The sequence below is a fragment of the Diachasma alloeum genome, unplaced genomic scaffold, assembly GCF_001412515.2.
Source record: "Diachasma alloeum isolate Michigan unplaced genomic scaffold, Dall2.0 Dall_scaffold_00219, whole genome shotgun sequence".
Lineage (NCBI taxonomy): Eukaryota > Metazoa > Arthropoda > Insecta > Hymenoptera > Braconidae > Diachasma > Diachasma alloeum.
Genome location: NW_021680384.1, coordinates 886,066 through 911,041, shown reverse-complemented (window position 1 = coordinate 911,041; position 24,976 = coordinate 886,066). Strand labels below are relative to the sequence as shown.

General features: G+C 40.9%; 7 protein-coding genes across 11 annotated transcripts in view; 2 read left to right on the top strand and 5 right to left on the bottom strand.

The window, feature by feature from the left end:
- The window catches only part of LOC107037433 (putative aldehyde dehydrogenase family 7 member A1 homolog), a 5,308-nt gene extending 1,520 nt beyond the window's left edge, over positions 1-3,788 (top strand). Inside the window, exons 2-7 of the mRNA XM_015255990.2 lie at positions 642-1,046; positions 1,113-1,312; positions 1,561-1,676; positions 2,485-2,723; positions 2,808-3,068; positions 3,163-3,788. Of these exons, the coding sequence (XP_015111476.1) occupies positions 642-1,046; positions 1,113-1,312; positions 1,561-1,676; positions 2,485-2,723; positions 2,808-3,068; positions 3,163-3,375 (1,434 nt within the window). The 3' untranslated portion in view covers positions 3,376-3,788. The remainder of the gene's footprint in view (positions 1-641; positions 1,047-1,112; positions 1,313-1,560; positions 1,677-2,484; positions 2,724-2,807; positions 3,069-3,162) is intronic.
- On the bottom strand, positions 3,100-5,277 carry LOC107037434 (methyltransferase-like protein 5). Its single transcript, XM_015255991.2, is given in 5 exon segments — positions 3,100-3,846; positions 3,904-4,254; positions 4,331-4,475; positions 5,015-5,139; positions 5,204-5,277. Coding segments are annotated over 5 exon segments (945 nt in total). The 5' UTR covers positions 5,232-5,277; the 3' UTR covers positions 3,100-3,550.
- A 182-nt stretch (positions 5,278-5,459) lies between these two features.
- On the bottom strand, positions 5,460-10,311 carry LOC107037374 (sorting nexin-29). The gene is made up of 5 exons (XM_015255902.2): positions 9,906-10,311; positions 9,256-9,509; positions 7,186-8,827; positions 6,124-6,404; positions 5,460-5,689 (listed from the first exon to the last, which is right to left on the bottom strand). Exons 1-5 carry the CDS (start codon positions 9,906-9,908, stop codon positions 5,608-5,610), a joined length of 2,262 nt encoding a protein of 753 aa, XP_015111388.1. The 5' UTR covers positions 9,909-10,311; the 3' UTR covers positions 5,460-5,607.
- A 688-nt stretch (positions 10,312-10,999) lies between these two features.
- LOC107037439 (polycomb protein eed-B) lies at positions 11,000-12,571 on the bottom strand. 2 transcript variants are annotated; one of them, XM_015255997.2, is made up of 2 exons: positions 12,482-12,571; positions 11,000-12,395 (listed from the first exon to the last, which is right to left on the bottom strand). In XM_015255997.2, the coding sequence occupies exon 2, from the start codon at positions 12,350-12,352 to the stop codon at positions 11,075-11,077; it is 1,278 nt and encodes a 425-aa protein (XP_015111483.1). In that variant the 5' UTR covers positions 12,353-12,395; positions 12,482-12,571; the 3' UTR covers positions 11,000-11,074. The 2 variants fall into 2 exon arrangements, with proteins under 2 accessions (XP_015111483.1, XP_015111484.1); XM_015255998.2 differs by having other exon boundaries at positions 11,000-12,392; positions 12,482-12,564.
- A 72-nt stretch (positions 12,572-12,643) lies between these two features.
- On the bottom strand, positions 12,644-14,181 carry LOC107037440. Its single transcript, XM_015255999.2, has 4 exons — positions 14,119-14,181; positions 13,835-14,023; positions 13,514-13,678; positions 12,644-12,748 (listed from the first exon to the last, which is right to left on the bottom strand). Exons 1-4 carry the CDS (start codon positions 14,179-14,181, stop codon positions 12,653-12,655), a joined length of 513 nt encoding a protein of 170 aa, XP_015111485.1. The 3' UTR covers positions 12,644-12,652.
- A 113-nt stretch (positions 14,182-14,294) lies between these two features.
- On the top strand, positions 14,295-19,063 carry LOC107037437 (ovarian-specific serine/threonine-protein kinase Lok). Of its 2 annotated transcripts, none has more exons than XM_015255996.1 (4): positions 14,295-14,512; positions 14,910-15,403; positions 16,736-17,532; positions 18,368-19,063. In XM_015255996.1, exons 2-4 carry the CDS (start codon positions 14,956-14,958, stop codon positions 18,602-18,604), a joined length of 1,482 nt encoding a protein of 493 aa, XP_015111482.1. In that variant the 5' UTR covers positions 14,295-14,512; positions 14,910-14,955; the 3' UTR covers positions 18,605-19,063. The 2 variants fall into 2 exon arrangements, with proteins under 2 accessions (XP_015111482.1, XP_015111481.1); XM_015255995.1 differs by having other exon boundaries at positions 16,712-17,532.
- A 3,686-nt stretch (positions 19,064-22,749) lies between these two features.
- LOC107037412 (RNA binding protein fox-1 homolog 2) overlaps positions 22,750-24,976 on the bottom strand; it is an 84,412-nt gene continuing 82,185 nt past the window's right edge. For all 3 annotated transcript variants that reach the window (XM_015255958.1, XM_015255959.1, XM_015255960.1), the window contains 3 exons: positions 24,725-24,882; positions 23,726-23,789; positions 22,750-23,206 (listed from right to left, as the gene is read on the bottom strand). In XM_015255958.1, coding sequence (XP_015111444.1) covers positions 23,162-23,206; positions 23,726-23,789; positions 24,725-24,882 — 267 coding nt within the window. In that variant the 3' untranslated portion in view covers positions 22,750-23,161. The remainder of the gene's footprint in view (positions 23,207-23,725; positions 23,790-24,724; positions 24,883-24,976) is intronic.

Genomic DNA, 24,976 nt, shown 5'->3' with positions numbered 1-24,976 from the left:
GAAGGCAACAGGTGGAGCTCGAGAGAGTGGAAGTGATGCTTGGAAACAGTACATGAGACGATCAACAGTCACTATCAATTATGGAAATGAATAGCCATTGGCACAGGTCATTAAATTCGAATGATAATAAATTAATGAATGAAAATTTTCCCCTCATCACCAAGATATCGATGATGATCGTCATCACCATCATCACATTCTTCCCCTCGTGTTTCACAGACTGACTATCATCTTAAAAATTATTTTAAAAATCATGAAAATAAATCATCAAGTCTAAAGTGCTATTAACAATCCTGAGTTTAATTATCGAGGGAGAACCTGATGAAGTCCACCTGAATGTCGACAGACGCTTTCTCGTGGAATTTGTACACTCGAGGTAGATCATAACGAAGTTCAGCGACAACAGTACCCTTTGCCCCCAGCTGTTGTCCTATTTTCAAAACGTGATTTCTCGTTGATGTTTCGTGGAGGGAGTAGACTGTGGTCTTTGCTAATTTCGTGGCTATCTCCAGGAACTCCACGTCAATACCAGCGTTTATCTTCGTTCCAAAGGGGGGTATTCATAATCCCAGTGTCAAAGGCCTGTTCAAACCCCCCTGGAACCCAAAAAAATCGTCATCTGTGTTCACTTTCTCCCTCAGTTGATCGAGTCACTGTCCCCAGCCTCTGGGAAGACGATCGCAAAAATCCGTGAGTCCACCCCCCAGGAGGCCAGCAATGCGGTGACAGAAGCGAGGAAGGCCTGGCCCCAGTGGTCGTCCCTGCCCCCGCCAGCACGAGGTGAAATCGTCCGTCAAATCGGCGACGAACTCCGGAAGAATCTCCGACCACTGGGTCAACTGGTCTCCCTCGAAATGGGGAAGATCCTCGCCGAGGGCATCGGCGAGGTCCAGGAGTACATCGACATCTGCGATTACGCCGTCGGCCTCTCCCGGATGCTCCCAGGGAGCATCTTCCCTTCCGAGAGGAAGGACCATGCTCTCCTCGAAAAGTGGAACCCCGTTGGAGTCGTCGGAGTCATCTCGGCATTCAATTTCCCCATCGCTGTGAGTTCAGCATGTTGAGCCGTCCTCAGGGCGATTTTTCCTGGCACTCACTCATTATTTCAACAGGTCTACGGCTGGAATAGCGCGATAGCCATGGTCTGCGGTGACGCTGTTGTGTGGAAAGGATCTCCAACGACTCCACTGGTCTCCATAGCAACGACAAAAATCATCGCCAGTGTCCTCGAACGCAACGGCATCCCTGGCTCGGTGGCTGCACTGGTGACTGGTGGAGCCGACGTTGGAGAGGTTCTAGTCAACGATAAACGGTAATAAAATTGCAGGCAGCTGCATCTTCGATCCGATGGCTTTCCTGCGTTCTCGAATTTCCCAGAAACTCCTTGCATTCCCTCGAATTTTCTAGAAACTCCTTGATTTTTTTTCGAAATTTCAAGAAACTTCTTGAATTACCTCGAAATGTCTAGAATTTGACGTCAACATAACTCGATCTTCTTGCAGGAATGTCAAGAAGAGATTTTTTAATAAGAGGATTTCAAAATTTCAACTGTGCTTGCAGCCTACCCTTGATCAGCTTCACTGGAAGCACTAAAGTCGGTCGAGAGGTCGCCCTGAAGGTCCAGGAACGTTTTGGAAAGTCTCTCCTTGAACTTGGGGGCAACAATGCACTCATAGGTGAGTAGTAATTATTTTTTTTCATTAACGTATAGCCGATTAGTGAAAGAGATGATGTCTTTGTATATATTCAATATTTATCCAGTGAAAGTGTGGAAAAAATTGTTGGTGTTTACATTCGGCCGTGAAATTACGGCACAATATTACGATTTGAAAATTTGTCTATTTGCTGTTGCCGTTGAATCCCAATTAAGAATACATATTTTGTGGTATTTATATAATAAAACAAGCTCTATTACTCTTCATTAAATACCCAAAGTTTTTTATTTGAAATTTTGTAGCATGTTAAAAGCAGTTGTAATGAATTAAACTAGTAAGAAAACAACAAAATGATGAATTGAAATGTGATGAAATAAAATTAATTAAATGGAGTGATAAAATGTTTAATTCATCATCAATTGAAAATTTAAATCACTTCATAAATTATTTTACTATTCTTACATTTCGACGAGTATATTTAAACCTCAATAAATATAATTCGGAAATTTTAGTAATTAATCCAGTAGCGAAGTGGTAAAACGGTTCAAGTCGATTTTGACTATTGGCCAGTTTTTAGTGAATATCTCGGAACGTAAGGGAGATAGTTAAATTTTTATCGAGACCTTTTTTGTAGCACTCAATTTGCTCTAGAAAAAAGGTCATTACGAAAATTCCATTATCTCCTTCAGATTCGGAGATATTCGTCAAAAACTCAACTGAGAGATCAGTCTACTTAAACCGTTTTACCATTTCGCTACTGAATTACATTCTTGTCATTCAATTAATAGCAGAATTGTAATTGAATAATGAATATCTCGATCATCTCCAGTGGCTCACGACGCGGACCTGGAGATGGCTGTCCGTGCAGCTGTCTTCTCCTGCGTTGGAACAGCTGGGCAGCGCTGCACCACCACCCGAAGACTGATTCTCCACTCGAACATCAAGGATGAGTTCGTTGGGAGATTGAAGATAGCGTTCAAGAGTATTTTGGCTAGAGTTGGGGATCCACTTGAGGATAACACGTTGTACGGACCCCTTCACAATCAGGGAGCTGTTGACAATTACAAAGTGAGCAGAGAGTGTAATTAAAAAAATCTGAGATTGAGGAGTGGATCATTGAATTTACGAAAAATGGATTTATGAATTTTCTAGGCAACTGTAGCTGAGGCTATGGCTGCCGGTGGCACCATTGAATTCGGCGGCAAGCAGATAGACCGTCCAGGGTTCTACGTAGAGCCCACGATAATCTCCGGTCTCCCGAACGACGCGGAAGTCGTGCAATCCGAGACTTTCGCCCCGATCGTCTACATTCTGGAGGCCAATTCCATCGAGGATGCCATTGCCCAGAATAATAATGTTGAGCAGGGACTCAGCAGCTCACTCTTCACCAAGAATCTCTCAAACGTCTTCCAGGTACATCAACACAGATTAATCAAATCCACGATTATAAAATGCCCATTTTTTAATCAACATGAAAAATCAATTTTTACAAATTTCGTATTTACAGTGGATTGGTCCACACGGCTCAGACTGTGGAATAGTAAACGTGAACATTGGAACTAGTGGAGCTGAAATAGGAGGTGCATTTGGTGGTGAGAAGGCAACAGGTGGAGGTCGAGAGAGTGGAAGTGATGCTTGGAAACAGTACATGAGACGATCAACAGTCACTATCAATTATGGAAATGAATTGCCATTGGCACAGGGCATTAAATTCGAATGATAATAAATTAATGAATGAAAATTTTCCCCTCATCACCAAGATATCGATGATGATCGTCATCACCATCATCACATTCTTCCCCTCGTGTTTCACAGACTGACTATCATCTTAAAAATTATTTTAAAAATCATGAAAATAAATCATCAAGTCTAAAGTGCTATTAACAATCCTGAGTTTAATTATCGAGGGAGAACCTAATGAAGTCCACCTGAATGTCGACAGACGCTTTCTTGTGGAATTTGTACACTTGAGGTAGATCATAACGAAGTTCAGCGACAACAGTACCCTTTGCCCCCAGCTGTTGTCCTATTTTCAAAACGTGATTTCTCGTTGATGTTTTGTGGAGGGAGTAGACTGTGGTCTTTGCTAATTTCGTGGCTATCTCCAGGAACTTCATGTCAATACCAGCGTTTTTCTTCGTTCCAAAGGGGGGATTCATAATCACAGTGTCAAAGGCCTTTTCAAACCTCCCTGGAACCCAAAAAAATCGTCATCTGCGTTCACTTTCTCCTGGAATTCTGTCCTCACCTGGCAGAAACTGGAGGACATCGCACTGGACTGCCTCCACACTCAGTTCAATGTCCTCGCAGTTCCTGGAGAGTATCTTCAGGGCGTCGGGATCGACCTCGAACCCCACGACGTAACTAGCCTCCAGCATTCTAGCCCCCAGGGACAGCACCCCACATCCAGCCCCCAAATCGGCAATTCCCTTCCCCTCGATGTCGTCGAATTGCGTCTGGGCTGTGTACAACAGGTGGGCGCCGATGTGGGCACTCGTGGGGTACTGCTCCAGGAGGACTTTAGGGCTCTCGAAGACCTCCAACTGCTGCAGGTACTGCTCCAGCTCTTTCATCCGTAGGGAAGCCATTTGTCAATCGAATTTAAGAGAAAGGGGAAGGAAGTATTTTCAGTTTTTTAGGAGGGCTGGATCCTGGAGGGGCCAATCCTCACTTGGGGTCGAAACGAGGGAGCACTGGGAGTATTAGATTCCCGAAGGATGAGTCTTGGGTGACGAAGTAGCCGAATGATGCTGCGTGAGCACTGTTCAGGGCATTACGTTGGACCGCCGTCATCGATCCATCTCCAGACGCTGATGTGGACTGGAGAAAATTGGGAAATATTATTTTCCTTGGGGTCTTGGCGGCAACAGTCATGTCAAGAGACACTACCCATTAAAATGTCTCGACATTTTCCCCTAATTCACTCATTACTGAGACGAATGCGTAATTAACAAAGCTCAACGAAATTCAGGGTATGAAAAACATGCCACTGGACTATGGGATTATCTCGTTAACGGGGGGTTTTAGAAGAAAATGTCAAAAGGGCTTTTGTGGTTGGAATTCAATTCTGTACAGAAAAGGTCCTTTGGGGTTTTTCGCTAGAACCACTCATTAACGAGATAAGCCAACAGTTCAGCGAAATCGTAGTTTCTCTCTCGGTGACACGACCAACATTTTTCAACTACGACATTTCAACTAATTTGTCTGCTTTAATGATTCAAATTAATTTTTGGTCTCCCTCAATTACTCCAGAGAAAATGTCAAGGCATTTTCCCCCCATAATGAATCCAACAACTCCATGAATATATTTGCAATAATCGGGGAAATGGGAGAATTATTCCCAACTCTCTGTTCCTTACTGGGCTAGCAGCAGACGAAGTGGACGGTAAATTGAGGGAACTCGAGAGTGTGGGAGCAACCCCCTGCTTGAGGAGCATCTGCTTCTTCAGCTGCAGTTCCTCCAAAATCTTCTTATTCTGCAGATCTGCAAAGAAATATTGAATTACTCGTCCCCGACGAAGAAATAAAAATACATTTCCTCAATTTACCTCTGGAATTTTGTTGTGAGAAAGCCATTAAATTCCTCCGAGTCAAAATAACAGAGGTTATATTCTCGTCTGGAGAATCCTCGAATGAGACGTTACCGACCGAGTGGAGCCATATCTCCAAAACAAATAGATTTTTTCTCCATTTTTTTTTCACAGAGTGAAGACAAGTTATGACGAAAAAAAATCAGGGACGAAAAATTTCATGGAATTATTATTATCCGATAATAATAATATAATGGAATGTATGAATAACTGATGCATGAATAAATATATATTATTTCTCTTTTATCATCCTAAACTGGACTCCCAACGGGAATAATAATGAGTATGTACACAATACATTAAATTGTAACTAATCTATATACAAATTTCAACAATTTCCATCGTCTAAAATTCGATTAGAGTTATAATCCCATGTACTGGGGTGACGATGAGAAGTTGTTCCTCACGGAGTTGCTCTTCTTTGAGTCCTCATTGGGATGATCTCTGGAAGATCAATAAATAGTTGAAAAAAGTAGCGTCACATTTGCATAATAAAATTCATGTCATTAATATTTTCAATTTAGTTGAGTAATATTTAAAGATAGTGAAATAGGTAGTTAAGTAAGCTGTGCCTAGCTGTCTGAGCCTGAACTATAACTGTGAATTACAAACTAGTAGTTCATTATTTTTGCTCCATGGAAAATTTATAAAATCTTTGCTTTCATTTGTATTTTGTCCCAATTTAAAATTTTGATGTGAGGAATTCCCTCAAGAACAATAAATAAAATGAAATAAAATAAAATAAAATCAATAAAATAAGTAAATAAAATAATTAGATTCATGTCTTTAATGGATACATCTGAAAAAAATTCTAATGGCATTTTTTTTAAGGAGAAACCCCAATTGTTCAAGGATTTAGTGAAGACTTTGTCTCTCACCCGAAGAATGGCATCAGCGAAATGAGCGTCTGCTTGCTGGGCCGCATGATAAATGCTGGTGAGCACTGAGCTAGCCTCCCAACCACTCGCCTCAGCCACTGCTGCAACTTCTGCCTTCTGTCCTCAACGAATTTGGCATCTTTATTGCCAATTGTCTTCTTCGGTGGAAATTCAAACGTCGTTACTATCGCGTCGTGTTTCTTCAGATCGCGATGGAGTGCGTGGAACTGGGCATAGCGACGATAAATATTCCACTCGACGTCTCTGATCCTCACGTATATCTGGGGGAATTGAAGGCGATTACAGTCTTCCAAAGAGATAAATTAATTGGAGTGAAGTGAAGAATTTTTCTCCAGAGGCAGTGATTACCGAGATGATTCCACAATCAAAATGTTAAATAAATGATTACAATTGCTTGTTGAAAGTTAATCTTTCATTCTCCTTCTGCATTAATCCAGAACTCACGTCTCTGTAAACTTAATCTACTTTACTTATTCTAAATTAAATAAAAAATGGTAAAAAAAATTGATAATCTAAATTTTTGATTGACAATGAATTAAATAATTCATCATATGGCACTGTCAATAGTCCATTGAGTAAATAACACTAAATTTAACAGTAATTCCAATTAATTAATTAATTCCCATCATTATTACTATCATTATATTTTACTGAAAAGAATTATTATCATTTCAAATAATTGATTTTTCAGTTTTATAATTATTACATTTCATTATTATTACTATTATTATTATTATTATTTTGTACAAAAATAATAATAATAATAATAATAATAATAAGACAAATAAATTATCAATTAAGTGAATTAATTAATTAATTAAATAGAATTACTGTTAAATTTGAATTTATGTTAACAGAGATAGTTATAAATAAATAAATAAATTAATAATTAAATTTTAAAAAAAATGAAAAAAAAAAATTATTTATTTTTAAATAAATGAATAAATTAATAATTAATTAATTAATTAATTTATGACTATCTCTGTGGTCCTCAGGGCTCGATGAATCATCAAATAACTTCTTTTAAAATAAAAATTAAACCTGATAAACATGATGAACATCAGAATTCTGTCCCGTCAAGAATGCACTGGGAATCCAAATATGAATGAGACACCCTCCCCCACCCCCCTCCTCGTAGCTCTCATTGAGCGGGCCTCTGAGGCACTCCAGTTCGGCCTGCAGCCTCTTCAGCAGGTTCTCCCTGCGCCCCAGCTGCATGGTCAACCGATTATTGAACTCCATCAGCTCCGCATGCATCTCCGCCACCTGCACGAGCTTCTCCTGGTACTGCTGCGCCTCAAAATGATAATCCAGCCCCCTCTCGCCGTCCTCCTCGCTGCCCTCCTGAAGGGAATCCGAGTCACGTCTCAGCATTTGCACAGCTGTCACGTACTTCCTCAGCTGTTGCCTGAGTAGTTCGTTCTCTCTGTTGAGGGCCTGCACCTGGACCTCGTGCCTCTCGAGATAATTTTGATGCTGTCTCTGGAGCCTGGCGAGTTGCATTCTACTGGTGACAGCGTCCTCACGACAATTCTCGAGGACCTCCCCCATGGCGAGGAGCCTCGTCCTGAGGGACTCGACGTCCAATTCCCCAGGATCAAGATGTGGATCGAGCCCCAGGGGTTCAGTGGCCTCGATCGCAGGCTCGGGATCGAGAAGATCGGGCTTGAGGGACTCCTGGAGGGACTCGAGGTAATTCGACGAGACGAAATCGTCGAGGGTCTGGTCCAGGGGGGACACTGGCAGCAGTCCCCCGAGGCTCCCCACGTCTGTCAGTGGGGTGAGTACTCTGGTGTCGTCCTGAGGGTCTCCAGGGGCGCCTCCAGGTGCCCCCCCAACCGATGGAACAGCCCCAGAATCCCGAATTTCCTGGGATTTTCCTGGAGACGTCGATGAGCTGGAGGTTTTTGGTGGCTCTGGGGGTACTGAGGCACCTGGGGGGCTCGTCTGGCCTTGGGGGTGGTCTCCACCTGCACCACCAGGTGGATAAATCAGGGAGGCATCCCCAGGACGATGGGTTCCCTCGAAATTCCCTGGAGACGAGGACTGATAATTTTCCCCAGGTCCCTCAACATCTCCGGGGTTAGTTCCCCCTGAAGAGGTCCCTGAGAATTGACTATCAGGTCCTGGGGAATTTAAACAGGTTGGCGGAGCACTCAGGGACACGCAGTTGTTGATACTGTCGTTATCAGACTCTATTTCGTCGTCGAAGGAGATAATGTGCGTTGGAATTCGTCTCTTGCTGCGTCCAGACCCCTCAGGATGATTGATCACTGACGAGGAGATGATGGGCTCACTCTGGGACGTTCCATTGCGCCTGTCCGAGCTCCAGGATCTGTCGTCGAGGTCCTCGTTGTCGATTCTTATTGCGAAGACTATTGTCCCCAGGCCTGCAGCCACATTTGGCAGCAGTTGGCTGCGCTCCTGGTCCAGCAGGAAGGACCAGTCCTCGTAGAAGGGGCTCAGCGTGCCTGAGTTGATGATTGAGTGGAGGTGACGCTCCAGGGAACGCTCGTTCAGCGCTGCACGCAGCCAGGCTCTGCCGCGGCCAAAGTCTGTGTGGACTTTTCTCAGGATGCTGAAGCGCTCCTGCTCGTGCCAGGTCAGCTGCTCCTTGATGCAGGGCCAGAAGGCTGGCTCTGGGGCGGCCTTCGAGGCACCTGACACCAGGTCTGACACGTGACTGAAACGACGGGAGATGTTTTGTCATTTTCTCGAGAATGACTCTTTCAGACAAAAAGAATTTTTTCCCAGTGGCGAGAGGGAGGGACAATCCAAGTGAACGAGAATAAAGGGAAACGGCTACTTCCCTCAACTTTTTGTTCTACTTTTTTTTAATAAAGTTTTACTATTGTTAATTATTAATTTAAAGAATAGGGGAGTTGGGGAAAACGGACTCTTTTGACTTTTTTTAAAATGTTAATGAAGGATTGAAATGTTGATGAAATTTAATAATTTTTTTTTTAATACAAAGAACTAGTGGTTCTTTGTATTGAAATTATTCTTATTCTCGGAGTCAAAAATCTCAAAAAACTATTTTTTATTTTCTTCATTGAAACATTAATCTTTAATCAATTGAAGATAATTTTAAACGAGACTTTGCGATTGTACCGGAGAGCCAAGTTGAGCTTGTCAATGCCCTTGGTCTTCAAGCCATGACGGAATATCGCCTCGAAGGAGTGGCAGAGTCTGGAGACACACTGGTCTGACTCAGTCGCCAGCTCCATTCGACCTCCGAACCTCACGTGACAGGATTTAGCTGCCCCGAGGAGCTCTTCCTGGAGCTTCTCTCGATCAGCTGGGTGATTCGCCTCGGGGGGGAGGTCCGAGGGGCTGGGGACCATTGCTGACATCATACGAAGCGCCTGGAACAATTATCACGAGGAATACAACAGATTTTTAATGAAATTTACTGATGAAAATCGAAAAATGAAGAGAGTAAGGGAATTTAATCAATTCTTCCATTAAAATTCCAACTTTTTCGTTGTTTATAATTTCTTGAAACGAAAATCACAATTAATTTGAGACAAAAAATACAGTGAATCGAGGAAATCAAATTTTCACGATTTTTTTTTTTCAACTAAACTTTCAATTTTTTAATTTTCCATAATTTCTTGAGATGAAAAATCCAATTAATTCAAGAGGAAAAGAAAACGTCTCAATGTTTGAATGAAAAATTCAGAGAAACCTCTACGAAATCCCCCGTATCCACGAATTTTCCCTCAATTTTCCTTCTCAAAGATAAATAAAATGCATTTTACCATTGATGCCTGATTCAAAGTCGATAATAACAATTGTCCTTGTGGAACCAGAGTAAGCCTTCTAATCAAAGGCCATGTGTCCCCTCATCCGTTCCCCGTCTCGTTTTTCCCCGATTACCCAAGAAAAATACGCAGCTGATTTTCACAGCCAATGATCGAGCATTATTTCCCTTTTCCACAAATACTCGGTATTGAGATCAATAGGAGCTACAAAATTATCGTTTTCCCTCATTAAAATGTCACTTTCCCTTCACCCAGTCCTCACTTCAAGGTCCTCAGGTCCTCGGCACAGCCGATTATCCAGCGATTTTCCCGGAAAATCGGGTGACACTGTCAATTTTCCATTGACAATTCCCAACTGACACTGAATGCTGATTTTCCCTGACGTTTGACAGAAATATACACAATGAAAATCGTGACAGATTTTTTTGCCCGCGGAGGGGCAGCCACCGGAATTTCCCAGCGCGAACACGAGATGGTGATAGGCGGAGTTTCTAGTCACGTGTCGTGGAAAATTAAAAAAAAAATTGAAATGAAAAAAAATTAAAGAATCATCGCAGCACACCCCACCCAGCTCGAAGCAATGTAAAACAACAATAAAAAAACGTGGCGGGAGCCAAAAACGTATTATTTCGAAATTTGGTTAACGCGTCTCGAATATTTTATACCGTCATATTCGAGACGGGCATCATTCTGTGGTTGTCCCTCACGATATTTTTGGACGGTTCTCGAACCTTCCATAACAGCAGGTATTTGAACCAGTTACCAGATCGTGACGTCACCCCATTTAAAATTGTACAGGTTTTGGATATAAATCGCCGAAATCTGGCAACCCTCATTTGAACTCGCACGTTCCCTGACGCTGAGTCAGTCAGTCCAGTTAAATTCAGTCCGATTTATATATTCGATGTAAACACATCTCTGCGAAAAATACATCGCCTTTATATTCCACAACGACGAGTTATTATTGTGTCTCTATACACCCAACCGCCACAAACGCCTTTATATTCCACAACCACAAGTTATTATTGTGTCTCTATACACCCAACCGCCACAAAACCCCCATCAAAGGATTGAAAAAAACATAAACATCGTCCTCTCATCATCTTTATTCCTAAAATTACAAAAACCATAAAAAACGCCTGCACAAACGAGGAGCCCCCGAAGCCTCAGTGATCCCGATTCCACCTCCAAATAGTGGCATCATCACACACGCAGAGAAGAACACTGCCATCCCTGCTGAGGCTGGTCTGCCTGATGGGCGCGGTGCACCTGGGATGCTGCAGTGAGAAGCACCTCGCCTGTCCGGGCTCATCGACCTCCAGATCCCAGACATAAGTCCTCCCCACCTGGTTCCCGAGAGCAATCGTCTTCTGCCAAAAGTCCATGGAGAACCTGATAAACCAAATGTCACACTCTTTAAACTCAAACCTATGCAAAACAGTGGCACTAGTCTCATTATTCCTCAATTGCAGATCCTCAAGTCTCCCCGGCTTCCAGCAGACGATGCAGTTCTCACAGCTCTTGCTCAGGATGAAGTCCCCATACCACTTGACACAGTCGACGTAGTTCCTGTGAACATCTCTGGTGGTAAAGTCAGGAAAATGCTGGAGGACAGAGTCAAAGGGGCGTCCATTTCTCGTCGGATTGCAGAAGTAACTCTGCTTGATGGCCTCGTGCATGTCAGGCTTGTCGAGATTCCAGAGCTTCAAGGCATGATCCATCCCGCAGGATATGATCCTCTGTCCCTTCATATCGAAATCAGCACTGAGCACCTCATCCCTGTGGCCCTCGACCCCTCCGAAGATGGCAATGCACACGTCTGACTTGATATTCCAAAGTCTCAGGGCATGATCCTTGGAGGCTGACAGCAGGATGTTGGGGTCCTTTGGGTGGATCTTCAGCTCATTGATGGCATGCCCGTGACCTATGTAATGCTTGACGCAGGTCATTGTCACTGGGCTGATCACCCTGATGACACCTCTGGAGCCAGCCACTGCCAGCAGTGGTTTTCCAGACTCGTCGAAGGTCCAGGCGCACGTGTAGAAGTTCTCCTCTGGGTCTGGATCGGCGTAGCACTGGCGCAGGCGAATGTTGGCGCCCTCTGGGCACTCGTAGATGCTCACCCTGTTGCTTCCCACTGAGGCGAAGATCATGGGCTCTCCCTCCTTCAGGTGGTGGTTGAACTGCACGCCGAAGAGGGGCTGGCCGTGATCCTCCTTGATGCTGCAGCAGTACTTGTACAGGGGCTTGTCGTTGCAGGGCTTCGACTTGGCTGTTTTGCTGCGTCTCCGGCCCTTCTTGCGGTAGCGGGCGGATCGCGTTGGGGTGTCTGAACGGTGGGTGCCTGCTGTGGAGTTGCTGCCGATGCTGCATTCTGTCTCGTCACTCGAGTTCTCGGACTCCTCGTGGGAGGAGGCGTAGGTTTTTGGGGTGGTCTTCTTCATGCTGGGGCGGAGGTGATCCAGTGGAGATGGTGATCAATGAAGACTGGAGGAGAGGGTTCAAGGGGCAACAAAATTGGAATATTAAATCGAATGAATGGGTTTTTTAAAAAAAATTTTTTTTGTACTTACGAAAACATTTTGATGAACTTCGGGATGAGGCTATGGTCGGGCTGCAGTCCTGGAAGGTTGAGGGAGGCGTCAGTGGGGCTTCGGGGGGATTTTTGGAGAAAGTCGTGGGGAGAACTGAGAGGGTCAGTCCATTTTCAGCACTTCTGGTGGGTGGCGACTCTTCGGGGATTTTCAGACGGTGCAGAGGGGAAACCCGGTTTTTAGACCTAGGCCTTCTTCGGAGAGGGTTAAGAGACGTTCGGCGAGCAGGAGGCAATTCTCAGGGTCCTGAAACAGGAGGCGATGTTGAGATTAATCACGAGGTGATTCAAAGTGAATGACTTCATTCATTCATTAATTTATTTCTGTAATTTAATACATGGTATTATTTATGCAGGGAAGTTCCTCCTGTATAATTAATAAGAATTAATGATAACAGAAGCAACGTAAATCATGACGGTAGAGCATGTCCAGTGATTGAACTAATCAGAACCAAAAATACAAAGTGAATGAGATTTCATAATTGGTTTTTGGGGAGTATCTCTGCACCCGAGGGAGATGGCGAAATTTTCCTTATAACCTTTTTCGTGGGGCTCGAAATTCTCTACAAAAATCATCTTAACGAAAATTCTGCTATCTACCACGGATTCGGAGATATTTACGGAAAACTGTCTAGAGAAAAACGACGAAGTAATTGAAAGAACAAAACTTTGACATTGGCTTTTATTTTCCGTTTTTATTTCACGAGCTTTTGCTGATCTCACTAGGCTCTCCAAAAATTTCGCCATTTCTCTCAGACCCCCAGACATTTCCCGAAAACTAATCTCAACTCGACTTGGGGGAGGATTAAGCACAATGAATGATACTTAATCGTCAATATCTCGAGATCGGCAGAGTGAAATTCAGCGCAATTGGCGTCATCTCCAAGCTATTTTTCTAACCTTCAAAATGAGATCAGACTCGTCGAAATCGCATCGTTGAGTCGGAAGATATTCAGGACTGAATCATCGCCGGTTCACCCCAACCCCTCGAGATAATGCAATTCCCACTCACCTGAATAACAGTGTTCAAAAATTTACGAATGCAGTATTTCCTGGAGAGTTCCTTGGCCTTGTGGTAGGTCATGCCAAAGGTCCCCGAGCTGTTGTGGCAATACACAAGACAGGCCGCCCCAGTCAGCACGTAGTTCTCATCAATGCAGTGGATATTGGACTCCACCTGAGCAAAAAAATGAATAAATCATCGAAAATTCATTCTCCCAAGAGTCTCTGGAGGTTATGTCTTTGTTGACACCCCCAAGCACTTGTTCACACTCCCCCAAGGCTCGAATAAATCCCCAAAAATATTGTCTCAACGACTTTATGAATGACTTACCTCTGATATGGAATGCGTCACTTGTCCATCAATAGCGAAAACAATGAAATCAACAGCCAAATTCGTCCTGGCTTTCACGACCTGCGACACTGACTCACACTGATGCACCACAAGCCGACATTTTCGCTCTTTGGCGACGGAGTGGAGGGACTCGGATATTTTTTCGCAGAGATCACTGCTGGCGACGACCTTGGGGCAGAGAAAAAAACGAGGAAATTGAGGCGGCACTTGTGGGGACGTGTTTCTGGGGGTGATTGGGGGGTTTAATTAATGACTTGTCTTACGAGGAAGGAAATTGTCGAGTCGCTCAGACGCACACCACTGCAGCTTCTCAGGACTCCCGCCATTATTTCAAATTTGGGCGGATTCTCATGAGGTTGAGGGAGCGCTAAATTGGCGCTAAATGTCTCTCCCACGTGTGGCACTATCATCCCTCTCTCTCTCTCGCCCTCCACGCCCCTGGCGCGCAGTGCGTCGTCCCGAAAAGCCATGTAGCGTCCTATCGTCTCGGCGGTTCAACGTTTTCGTCTTGTAATTTTATTCATTTTTATGTTTTTTTCGGTGGAATTTGTATCTGTTGCTGTTGATAGATTACTTATTTTTCGTTGGCGAAAGCATGGGTTAATGCTCACGACCCATTGACTCAGAATTCTGTTGTTTTCGAAGAGAGAAAGAAAGGTGAGACGAATTTTATTATGGCATTGGGATGGAGAGAGCCATTTTGGGGGATTTGCGAATCGTCATGGACAATTTCACTGCTTTCATCATTTTTTTTCCTGGAGAAAGCCAGTGAGATTTAAAAAAAATTGAAATGCGGGAATTATTGCATTCTATCGAGAATCAAAATGAAATAACTAATTTTATTTGGCTTTTTGTTTTTGCGGATTATCTCGGGATCGGTGGAAAATACAAGAATTTTCGTTCAGACATTTTGTGTAGATAATTTCAAGCCCCACAGGAAAGGTCTCGACGAAAATTTCGCCATCTCCCTCGGATCCAGAGATATTTCCTAAAAACCAATGATGAAATCTCGTTCACTTTGAATCATCCTTTATTCATTTGCAAAACGTTACAGCTAAATTCCCCAGGAGCACCAGAATCACTGGTCATCTCTCACTAAAATGGACTGCGTCGATGAAATGGCCCCCAGCGACCCTGAGACCCAGACTCAGTCCCAAACCCAGACCCAAACCCAGTCAGACGACACGTTGACTCAGTCCCAACCGACTCAGGAGGAGGTCAGGCCCTGGGGCAAGCTCGTTCCCTCAGTAAAGTGTCCAAATTTCAGTGCTGTCTGGCTGTACAAAGACGTCTATCGAGCTGGCAAGGAGGAGGATCACGAGATCATCTTCAACATCGATAACATCAAGAAGTTGGGCGTTGAGGTGATCAGCAGGCTCCACTTCACCATCGAGAGGCTCTTCATCAACACCAAGAACGATTTCGTTGTTATTCTGAGTGACCACAGCAGGAATGGTACCTTCGTCAACAGGAGAAAGATTGGAAAGAATAACAGGGTGGTGCTGGAGAATGGGGACAAAATAGCTGTGGGAAGGTCACAGTTCACTGGTGAGATTATTTTTTTTCATTTTGACTTTTCGACTTTTTGGGTTTATTCCATTTTTTTAATGAATTTTTAACTTCCCGACCCGAAGGAAGTTATTGTAATTGTCTTTGTGTTTTGTTTGGAATTTTTCTGACAAAAAAATCCTATGACTTTGGCCTTTAATATTTATGGGAAGATTTCTGGAATTTATAATGATTTTTAGAACAGGATAAAGAGATGTTTTCGCTTGAAATTGATGATTGGGAGATGATGAGGGAAAATTATTTGCATGAAAAAATTACTTTGTGATGTCTTCGCATGATAACAATTTTATAAACTATTTCTGCGTGTCGATAGGTTGAAATATTACCTGAATACGAACCTTTTGTGTTGTTATGATGTGGCGATGCTATCCTTGAAGAAATAATTTAATCTTGACAATTAGTCTTTAATTGTCAAGTTAACTCCGTTGAATTCTGTGTTTAAAAAACAGGAGAACGTTCTCCAAAATAACTACAAAAGCATTCGTACCTATTTTTAACGTCTAATTTCGCCCCCTCTGATGTTCAAAATTAACGCGATTTATTGAGGACTGATCACTAGATTGAATTTATTTATTCACTACAGACTCTACTGCTTTTCTCATTAATTATCACCGATTAAACAACCAAAAATGTGAAATCAGGGCTGTGAGAGGTATTAAATGACCGAAAATTAATCAACAAATGATGATTAATAATGAAATAAATTGTCCCAGTCAATCAGTGATTACTAATTAATTAATCAATTAATTACAAAAAAAATGAAAAACAATTCACACGATTTGTTGAGACTTCTGCAAAGTCTCCCAATTCGATCTCTCGAGACAATATTCTTTCGACGATAAATAAATTTCATTCATTGAAAATATGAATAATGAAGAAAATGTTATGGAAGAGAAAAGCCGAAGGCCTCGAGAATTGAGAATGACCAGAAAATTCGACACAAAATAAATTACTTACAATTTATCCTAAAACTTTGCTGAATTTGGCGACAACGGGAGTGCCAAATACCCAGTCTCCACGAAAAAAAGAATAACAATTAACCAATTAATTAAAATTAACGAAAAGACTCCACAATAGCAAGATATTATCATGAGTGTTTCATTTCTGTGTTACTTGTTGCCTCGGGCCCGAAATCCCTTCAAATATAACTTCGAATTTATTCGCGTCACTCTATTCACTTTCGACTATTTGAATATTTGGAGAGCGTTGACGACCGGGTGAAATGTCCAGTCTCAAAGGCATGGGTGACGGTGTCTCTACTAACAGCCCCACCCCTCATTTTTCAAGACGAAGATCCTGATTTTGATGTAGTGTTCGAGTTCGATGGGGTCGACTACTCGAGCAAAAGGCTCCCACATGAGTTGCAGAGTCAATATACCCTCCTCAAAAGGCTAGGATCAGGTGCTGCTGGTGAGGTCCACATGGCCTTCTCCAAGAAGTGTTTCAACACATTCGCTATAAAATCAATCTCCAAAGGGCGATACACAGAGCACGGCCCCAGGAATCCCCTGCACGATCCCAAGAAAATCCAACGAGAGGTGGACATTCTCCGGCAGCTCCAGCACCCCTGCATCATCAAGATGGAGGACATTGTGGACACTCCCTTCACAGTATTCATTGTCCTCGAGCTGATGGAGGGTGGCGAGCTATTCGACAGGATCTCCGCCAATGAGGGCCTCCCCGAGAGGGTCACAAAGTTCATGTTCTGGCAGATCTGCGATGCTGTGGCATACCTCCACAGCAGGGGCATCACCCACAGGGACCTCAAGCCTGAGAACATTCTGCTGGCCTCTGACCAGAAGTACCCACTGGTCAAGGTCTCGGATTTTGGAATGTCCAAGTTCCTGGATGCCGCATCAATGCTGATGACTTACTGTGGAACTCCTCTTTACGTTGCACCTGAGATACTCAGGCGCAAGGGGAGGGGGGCTTACACTGCGCAGGTGGACGTCTGGAGTCTGGGAGTGATACTCTACGTGATGCTGAGTGGACTCTGCCCTTTCACGCAGAATGACCCGCACATGGCTCTGGACGAGCAGATTTTGAAGGGGGTTTACAGGTTCCATTCCCAGAAGTTCGATAAGGTCAGCATGGAGGCGATTGATCTGGTGAGTCATGATTTTTTTTGGGGGGGAATGGGCGAAGGTCGAATGACCTTTGAGGACGTTCAGGGGTGAGGGTCAAAGGACTTTTAATTGTGTGGAATTGAAGGTCAAGTGGCTTTGGGGGTGAAATGATAAAATGATCTTTGAGGACGTTTTTAGTTGAAGGTAAAAGGGTTTTGAGGGTCAAATGACCCTTGAAGAAGTTTATGGTTGAGGGCAAAATGGTTGTGAAGGTCAAACGCCCTTTAAACATGTTCTGGGTCAAGGGTCAAATGATTCTGAAGGTCAAATGATCTTCAAAATACGTTTGAAGGTCAAGGACAAGTGTTTTGAGGGTCAAATGAGCCTTGAAGAAGTTTGTAGTTAAGGGTCAAATGGTTTTGAAGGTCACCAAATTTTTAATGACGCTTGGAGTTGCGTGTCAAGTGATTTTGAGGGTCAAATGAATCTTAAGGACCTTTTGAGTCAAGGGTCAAATGGTCTTAAGGGTGGAACGAACCTCATAGACCTTTCTAGTTGAAGGTCAAACGATCTCGAAGGTCAAATGACCCTTAAAGAAGATCCGAAATGAACGTGAAATAGTCTTGAGGGTCAAACAACCCTTCAACAAAAAAAAATTAATAAAATTAATTAAATTAATCAATGAATTATTATTAATTAACTAATTATTAATTAATAGTAATTCATTTGATTATTAATTAACTAATAATCGGCGGTTGATTATTAATTAACTAATAATTAATTAATAATAGTCGATAATGAATCAATTAATTTTGTTTTTTAATTTACATTGATTAATTATTCAATTTCATTGCTCTATAAATTAATTCATCCTCAGATAAAATCGATGCTGACAGTCAACCCAGGCAAACGCAGAACGATAAAGCAAGTGCTAGAACACCCCTGGCTTCGTTCAGATCTAGTTGTTTCAAATGCTGTGACAAAGCTGATGAGGGAGAACTCGAGTAACGAGAACGCCCCACCCCTCAACGTGCCATCCCTGCAGACCGACAGAAACAGGGATCACGTTTTCGATGTACCTGGCTCGAAACCAAAGCGAGCGCGTCTCGGATAGTGGTCCCCAGAAGGGCCCAAGTCCCAAATAATTCACCCCTCGTACAAATTAAGTACTAAGGACCCTATTTTTTTACTCTTATTCGACTGTTAGTGTATTTTTTTCATTATCACATTCATTAATTAATCGATACTGACGGGTCTGACCCTTGATGACACCTGTGATTGTGCACTGAGGCTATGATTGCGATAATTAAACGTTAATTTATATGATTCTAAGGAGAAAATATATCACATTGTTATTGATATTGTGAGAAAGTGCCAGAGAGCGTTAGAAGCCTCAGACTGACGGCTAATGATAATTTGAAAAATTGAGAGTTTATTTAATTAGTCAAACGAATGTTACCAGATTAGATAGTACGGAACTTAAATGACAAGTTTATGATAAATTTAAGGAAATCTTGACTTTGTAATTTCTCGCATAATTTTTTGTTCCGGTAAATAAATTAAACGACAATAAAAAAATTGACATTTTTTCGTACTATGGCATTGATTAATGGTTCCCGGATTTTTTTCCCTGTGAAGAATCCCCCGGATGACGATTTTTGTCATTAACTTTTACGTTTTTTCATTTTGCAGTACTTCATTTTTTTTTAGTTTGAAGTATTGCATTGATCAAGAGAAATAATTAATCAATTAATGAATAAATTAGTTAATGATGAGGTAAGTTCGATATTTTAACGTTCGCAACAGCTTTTGAGGGATTAATAACTGCAAAAATGCGGAAAAAATTATTTGAAAAATATTTAATAATAAACATTGACAATATACAGAGAAAATACGCCATAAGAAGTCGCTATGGGAGTAATTAAGAACCTAATAACTGGTCCAGACTTACAAAATATCAAATCAGACAATGATAAATGTGTCGTTACAGCCTCGAAACACCTCTCGACATCATCATCTAATGAAATTTCACTCGGTGTTATTCATCAACTCTCACTCCTACGTTCTTATCGTTTTTTTAATTATTAATAATTAATATTTACTCATCTGTTCCTTCATTGGATTCAATTTACACTGCGAGAAGCAAAATGAGTGGCCAGTAGCTGTGGATACTTCATTTCGTTTTCGGTTTATTATCAGGGTAAATTTTTTTTTTAGGATTTCAATGGGTATTTGCCTCTACCTTAATTAAAAATGACAATTACTCTTTAATTAGTTAGTTCTGCGCTGTTTTTCCAGTGGTTAAAATTTTATTCAGATTTTTTACACGCACTCCAGGGCTCGGGCCATCATCCTGGAGATGATTTTCACTTTTGCAAACAATTTTCGGTGAACAATATCACTTTTCACGCCAAAACCATTGGGTATAATTTTTATTTCGAGCGTTATTACACAATTTAATGGCTTTGAAACGACTCCTGATCGTCTCAACCTCGAGGAAATAATTTTTCCCACTTTTATTCTCCCCTTCTCGGTGAAATTAAATTTTTGAGTTTTGTACAAATGCAATTGGGACTCATGCATTGTGCGATTAGTCATTTTTACATACAAATTATTACAATGATATTGAAGAGACTTGGTGCAGTCCCACGTACACTAGGATATGTTGTTCGAGTCAATGAATTTCGGTATTTTTTCATTTCAAATAATACGATTAACAATTTTTATTTCCAATCGTTTGTTGCTCTGGGTCTGCTTATTAGGCCCATTCATTCTTATCAACCCTCGACTAATTGTTCTTTGTGCAGTTAACGATGAAACAAGGATTTAATTACTCTTCACCCAATTAATATCGAGAGTTCGGGATGATGAGGCTCTCCTCTCATTTTTTTTTATTCGTTTGAGCTTGACTTACTCTAGCTGCTACTCATGTTGTAATGAAATTTCTCAATAATTTCTCGTTAATTATAGCCTACCAATAGAGGTAATTAATCACGAATAGTATAAATCGTAATTACATTAATTAATATACAGGGTTTTAATAACTTCTCTTCATGAAATCTCTCTTAAATTTTAGGGGGTGGGGGCAGGGAGGAGGGATAAACAAATAACGTGAAAGAGAGCAAAAATTGTCATGGAAAACCGTGTTTATGAGCAAGTGGATTTCAATTAATTAATTACAAAAAAAAATGAACAAAAATTGTATAGAAAAAAAGTAGAATTCTTTAAAATAATTACAAAAGTATTAGTATTTAGTTTTAATGACTAATTTCATCCCCTCATGTTTTAAAATTAACGCGATTTGTTGAGGACTCTGCAATGGCTGTTACAGTTAATCACTAGATTGAATTTATTTACTTATTACAGACTCTAAGTGTTTAATTTTCTTTCTCATTAATTATCATCAATTAAAGAACTATTACAAGAAAGTGAGTATGTCTGAGATAATCTGCAATTGAGTGGAATAATCCCAAGAGCTTGTGAGAGGTAGTGAGTGGAGGAGAAAAATTTATCAACAAATGATGATCAATAATCAATTAAATTGTTCCACTCAATCACAAAATCATTCAATTAGTCATCAATCGTCTCGTCTCTCTCACATATCTCAATTTACTGATTTTCATTTTTATTTATTTTGTGCAATGACACTATTTGTCGTTATGTACAGAAAAATCTCACAAAAATCTCACGTTTGTTTTTTTTTATTCATTTTGTCTCATGATTCCTCGTTAATCCTTTTGCTGATCAGATATTAAACTTTAGATCGTTAATTACTAGGCTAATCTAGCGAGGATTATATTAAAACATAACGAACGCCATCGACTAATCCCCTAACATCTTCATATTTGGCTATTTCACACGACTTTAATTATTTTAAACGTTTTTTTTTAAATCCTCATTTTCGTGCACATGTTTATTTTTACCCCCAAAAATAATCGAAAAATCGATGAAAAGTGGTCGAAAAAAATGAACGTGAGGCTTTTTACACGTTCCTCATACCGCCAAAAGTCATCAGTGATGCATGAAAAAAAATTCATTCCATCAATTAATTTTGCATTAATTTTTCTTCTTTCAATGCAACAAGACCGACCCTTCGTGTGCGTACGACTTCTCACTCGGATGTGCGCAATGAATTTTCAAAGAGAAAATAATTCATAAGAAAATTGTCAACAGTGTTCTCACGAGATTTAATTACCCCTTAATTAACTTAACAGTAATCAAATTCTCATTAAAAAAAAAAAGAGAGAAATGTCATGTATCGCCTTAACTTAGTGGTAAATAAATAAGTTAATCGTCGAATTTAATTTTTTTCATTCAATTTTTAACTTGAGATTAATTATCCCACTTAAATTTATGAGTTGTATGTACGTTCATAAGTTGGCATGTACGTCGGTGATAATTATCGTCAGGAAATAATCTACGAGTTGTTAACGCTTCGAGATAAATTCGACTGAAGAATTTTACAATTTGTGGGATTTATGGGGCAGGGGAGAGTGGGGTAATATAGAGCGGGAAAAATGATTGAGGATAATTCAGGGAAATCGGTGGGTCATTTTGAGGGCCAAATGCCCGGTCGAAAGGGTCAATTGAGCCTCAAGACCATTTGACCTTCAATTGAATGAGGAAATGAAATTTATTGACTTTTTTTGGGTTCAGTTGAGGGTCAACTGACCATTCAAGACCATTTGACCCTCAAAATCGAAAAACGAAAAAAAGTCTCGACTTTTTTCGTCTTTAGCTGAGGGTAAAAAATTCCTGAGAGTCAAATGACCCTTAAAAACGCTTTGAAAGTCTCCTAAATTATCCTAGACAGCCATTTCCCCGTTTCACTCCCCTCTCTCCCCCCCCAGTAAACTATGAGTTAAAAACGCGTTTGATTGTGTCCAGTTATTCCTCTGTGACTAGACCCTGTTTTTACCAGAATCCAATTTAAACTCACGAAAAAAAAAAAAAATTCCAGTTTCCATCATCAATAATTCCCCAATTGCTCGCAATTCAATTCGATTAATTAAACCGACACCTTAACCATTTTTCCCAGCCAATTGAGGAGTTACTTTGATCTGAAATTTAAACTCTAAAATGTTCTATTTCACTTTAACGCTTTAATGTTAACGGTTTTGGTTCGTAGAACGACCTACACACATATTTGGCATAGAAATCTATCCAACGCACGTATTCTAAGTCGTACTCTAGCTACCTAATTTATTTTAATTATTTTATTTCTGGAAAATTGATTTATTCTGCTCTCTCATCACTTTGTTTTTTTTTCCCATTTCTCATTTTCCGATTATTTTTGCCTCTCGGTGATTGTTATTCTGATGATGTTGAGTAAATCAATTTTCGTTTTATTGTGGAGAAATAATTTTTAACGATTAAAAAGCGAATATTCCAGTGATACTCGATATACAACTATATTACAATTTGGCGAATGATCCCAATGTGAGGGTGGAGGCTTATTGGGGCTCTTCAGGAGTTTGTGCGAATCTACAGAGTCCCAGGAACATGATGAGACCCTCGGTGAATTGTTCTTCGGGGCTCTGAGGTCTTCGGTGGGACGAGGGGGTGGAGGGGTCCTCTGGGGGGAGGGGGTCCATCAGTTCGAGGGAATGAAATGATGATTTTTTTTTGTTTAATGGGGAGTTTCTGGTCGTGATCTGATTGGTTTTGGGGTTTAGTAGGGGGTGAACCTGTTGTAGCCACCTCTGTACACCGTCGCCTGGGGGAGATGATAAGAGAATTAATAAATTTGATGCATTCAACGATATTAATTGGAAAATGTTCTGATGTTGACTTGATGTGGGTAAGTAAAATGAAAAGTTTTCAATCTTCAATATCTTGTGACCCAACGATGCAATTTGGACGAGTCTGATCTCATGTTAAAGGTGAAAAAAATAGCTTTAAAATGACCCCAAACTCGATGATATTCACTCTACCGATCTCGAGATATTAGCGATTGAAGACGGTTCATTCTGCTCAACTCATTATTTCATCGTTTTTCTCCAGAAGGTTTTTCGGGAATATCTTCGAATCTGTGGGACGTGGCAAAATTTTTGTTCCTATGATTTTTGTAGACAATTTTGAGACCTACAAGAAATGTCATAACGAGAATTTCGCTATCTCCCTCGGATTCCGAGATATTCAAGAAAAATCAAATTCATAAAAAAGGATTTTACTATTTTACCAATTCAATTATTCTTTTCGAATCAAACAAAATAATTGCAGATTAATTACTCACCCCATAATTTGTCATCGGTCCAATGCTGTGTCCGAGGTAGGGGTCGGCGTATTCTCGTCCATACCTGAGGAAAAAATTAACGAAAAAGAAATTATTGAAGGGAAATATAACACCGAAAATCTTTGATTTTTCGGTGGTTAATTTTTTCTCTCTGAGGAACATTGTAATGAATGAATTTTGAGGATAGGTGATAGGTAAATACAAACACGGGTATCAGGATTCAGGTGCGGGAGTATCGGAATCATTTTTACGGCTACGAATGGCGCGACCACGGGGTTTCTTCCTGAAAAAAGTGGATTAACCGAACAACAGAATGAAAAAATAATGTCTTGGATTTGTCAACTGTGAATGATTTCTGTGGCATTCCTATGGAGAATGGAATTTCATCTGGGACTCGCTATAGGATTTTCTATAGATTCTTGTGACCCTTTTCTATAGATTTTCTATAGTCGATTGTATAGCATTTTATATAGATTATTCTATAGATTATATAGAAATCTATGTAATTCTATAGATTATAGAGATTTCTATAGATTCTATAAATTTCTATACGTTCTATAAATTTCTATAGATTCTATAGATTTATGTAGAGTTTTCTATATCGACAGATATGATCTATCAATTCTATAGAATCTATAGAATAATCTATAGAATTATATAGATTCCTAAAGATTTCTATAGAATCAGCTATAGAAATTTCTAGTCGGCTATAGCATTTCCCATGCTATTCCCTATCCCACACTAAAATCTTCTATAGAATTCATTCTATAGAATTTTATAGCATTCTATAGAATTTTATAGCACTCTATAGAATTTTCTATAGATTTTTTTCTCACAAGTTTTCCGCTAGGATTTTTTCAGAGTTGTGTGACTCATCTATCATCTTCTATAGAAAATAAATTCTATAGCGAATGTCTGAATGCAAAAGTCTCCCTCTAAATTTCACTAATTCTGATGAAATTAAAACAAACAGAACAATTGCCAGATGTTGATAATTACCCAGTGACTGCAGCATATCCGGCGACTGGTTGTGCCGCACCGTAGGCCGCTCTTGCCGCAACTGCTGTGTATGTGGCAGCTGCGGCATACGTCGCCTGCTGTGCCGTTGACAGGGGTGTCTTCAGGAGTGGTGAGGCTGCGGCTGCTGCTGCTGCCGCCTGTAACAGTCATACAAGCACATGCAAGCTCTCAAGCAAGGCTCGGAATACCAAAAATCTAATCTCGCGATTTAGGGCGGCGACGGGGGGGGGG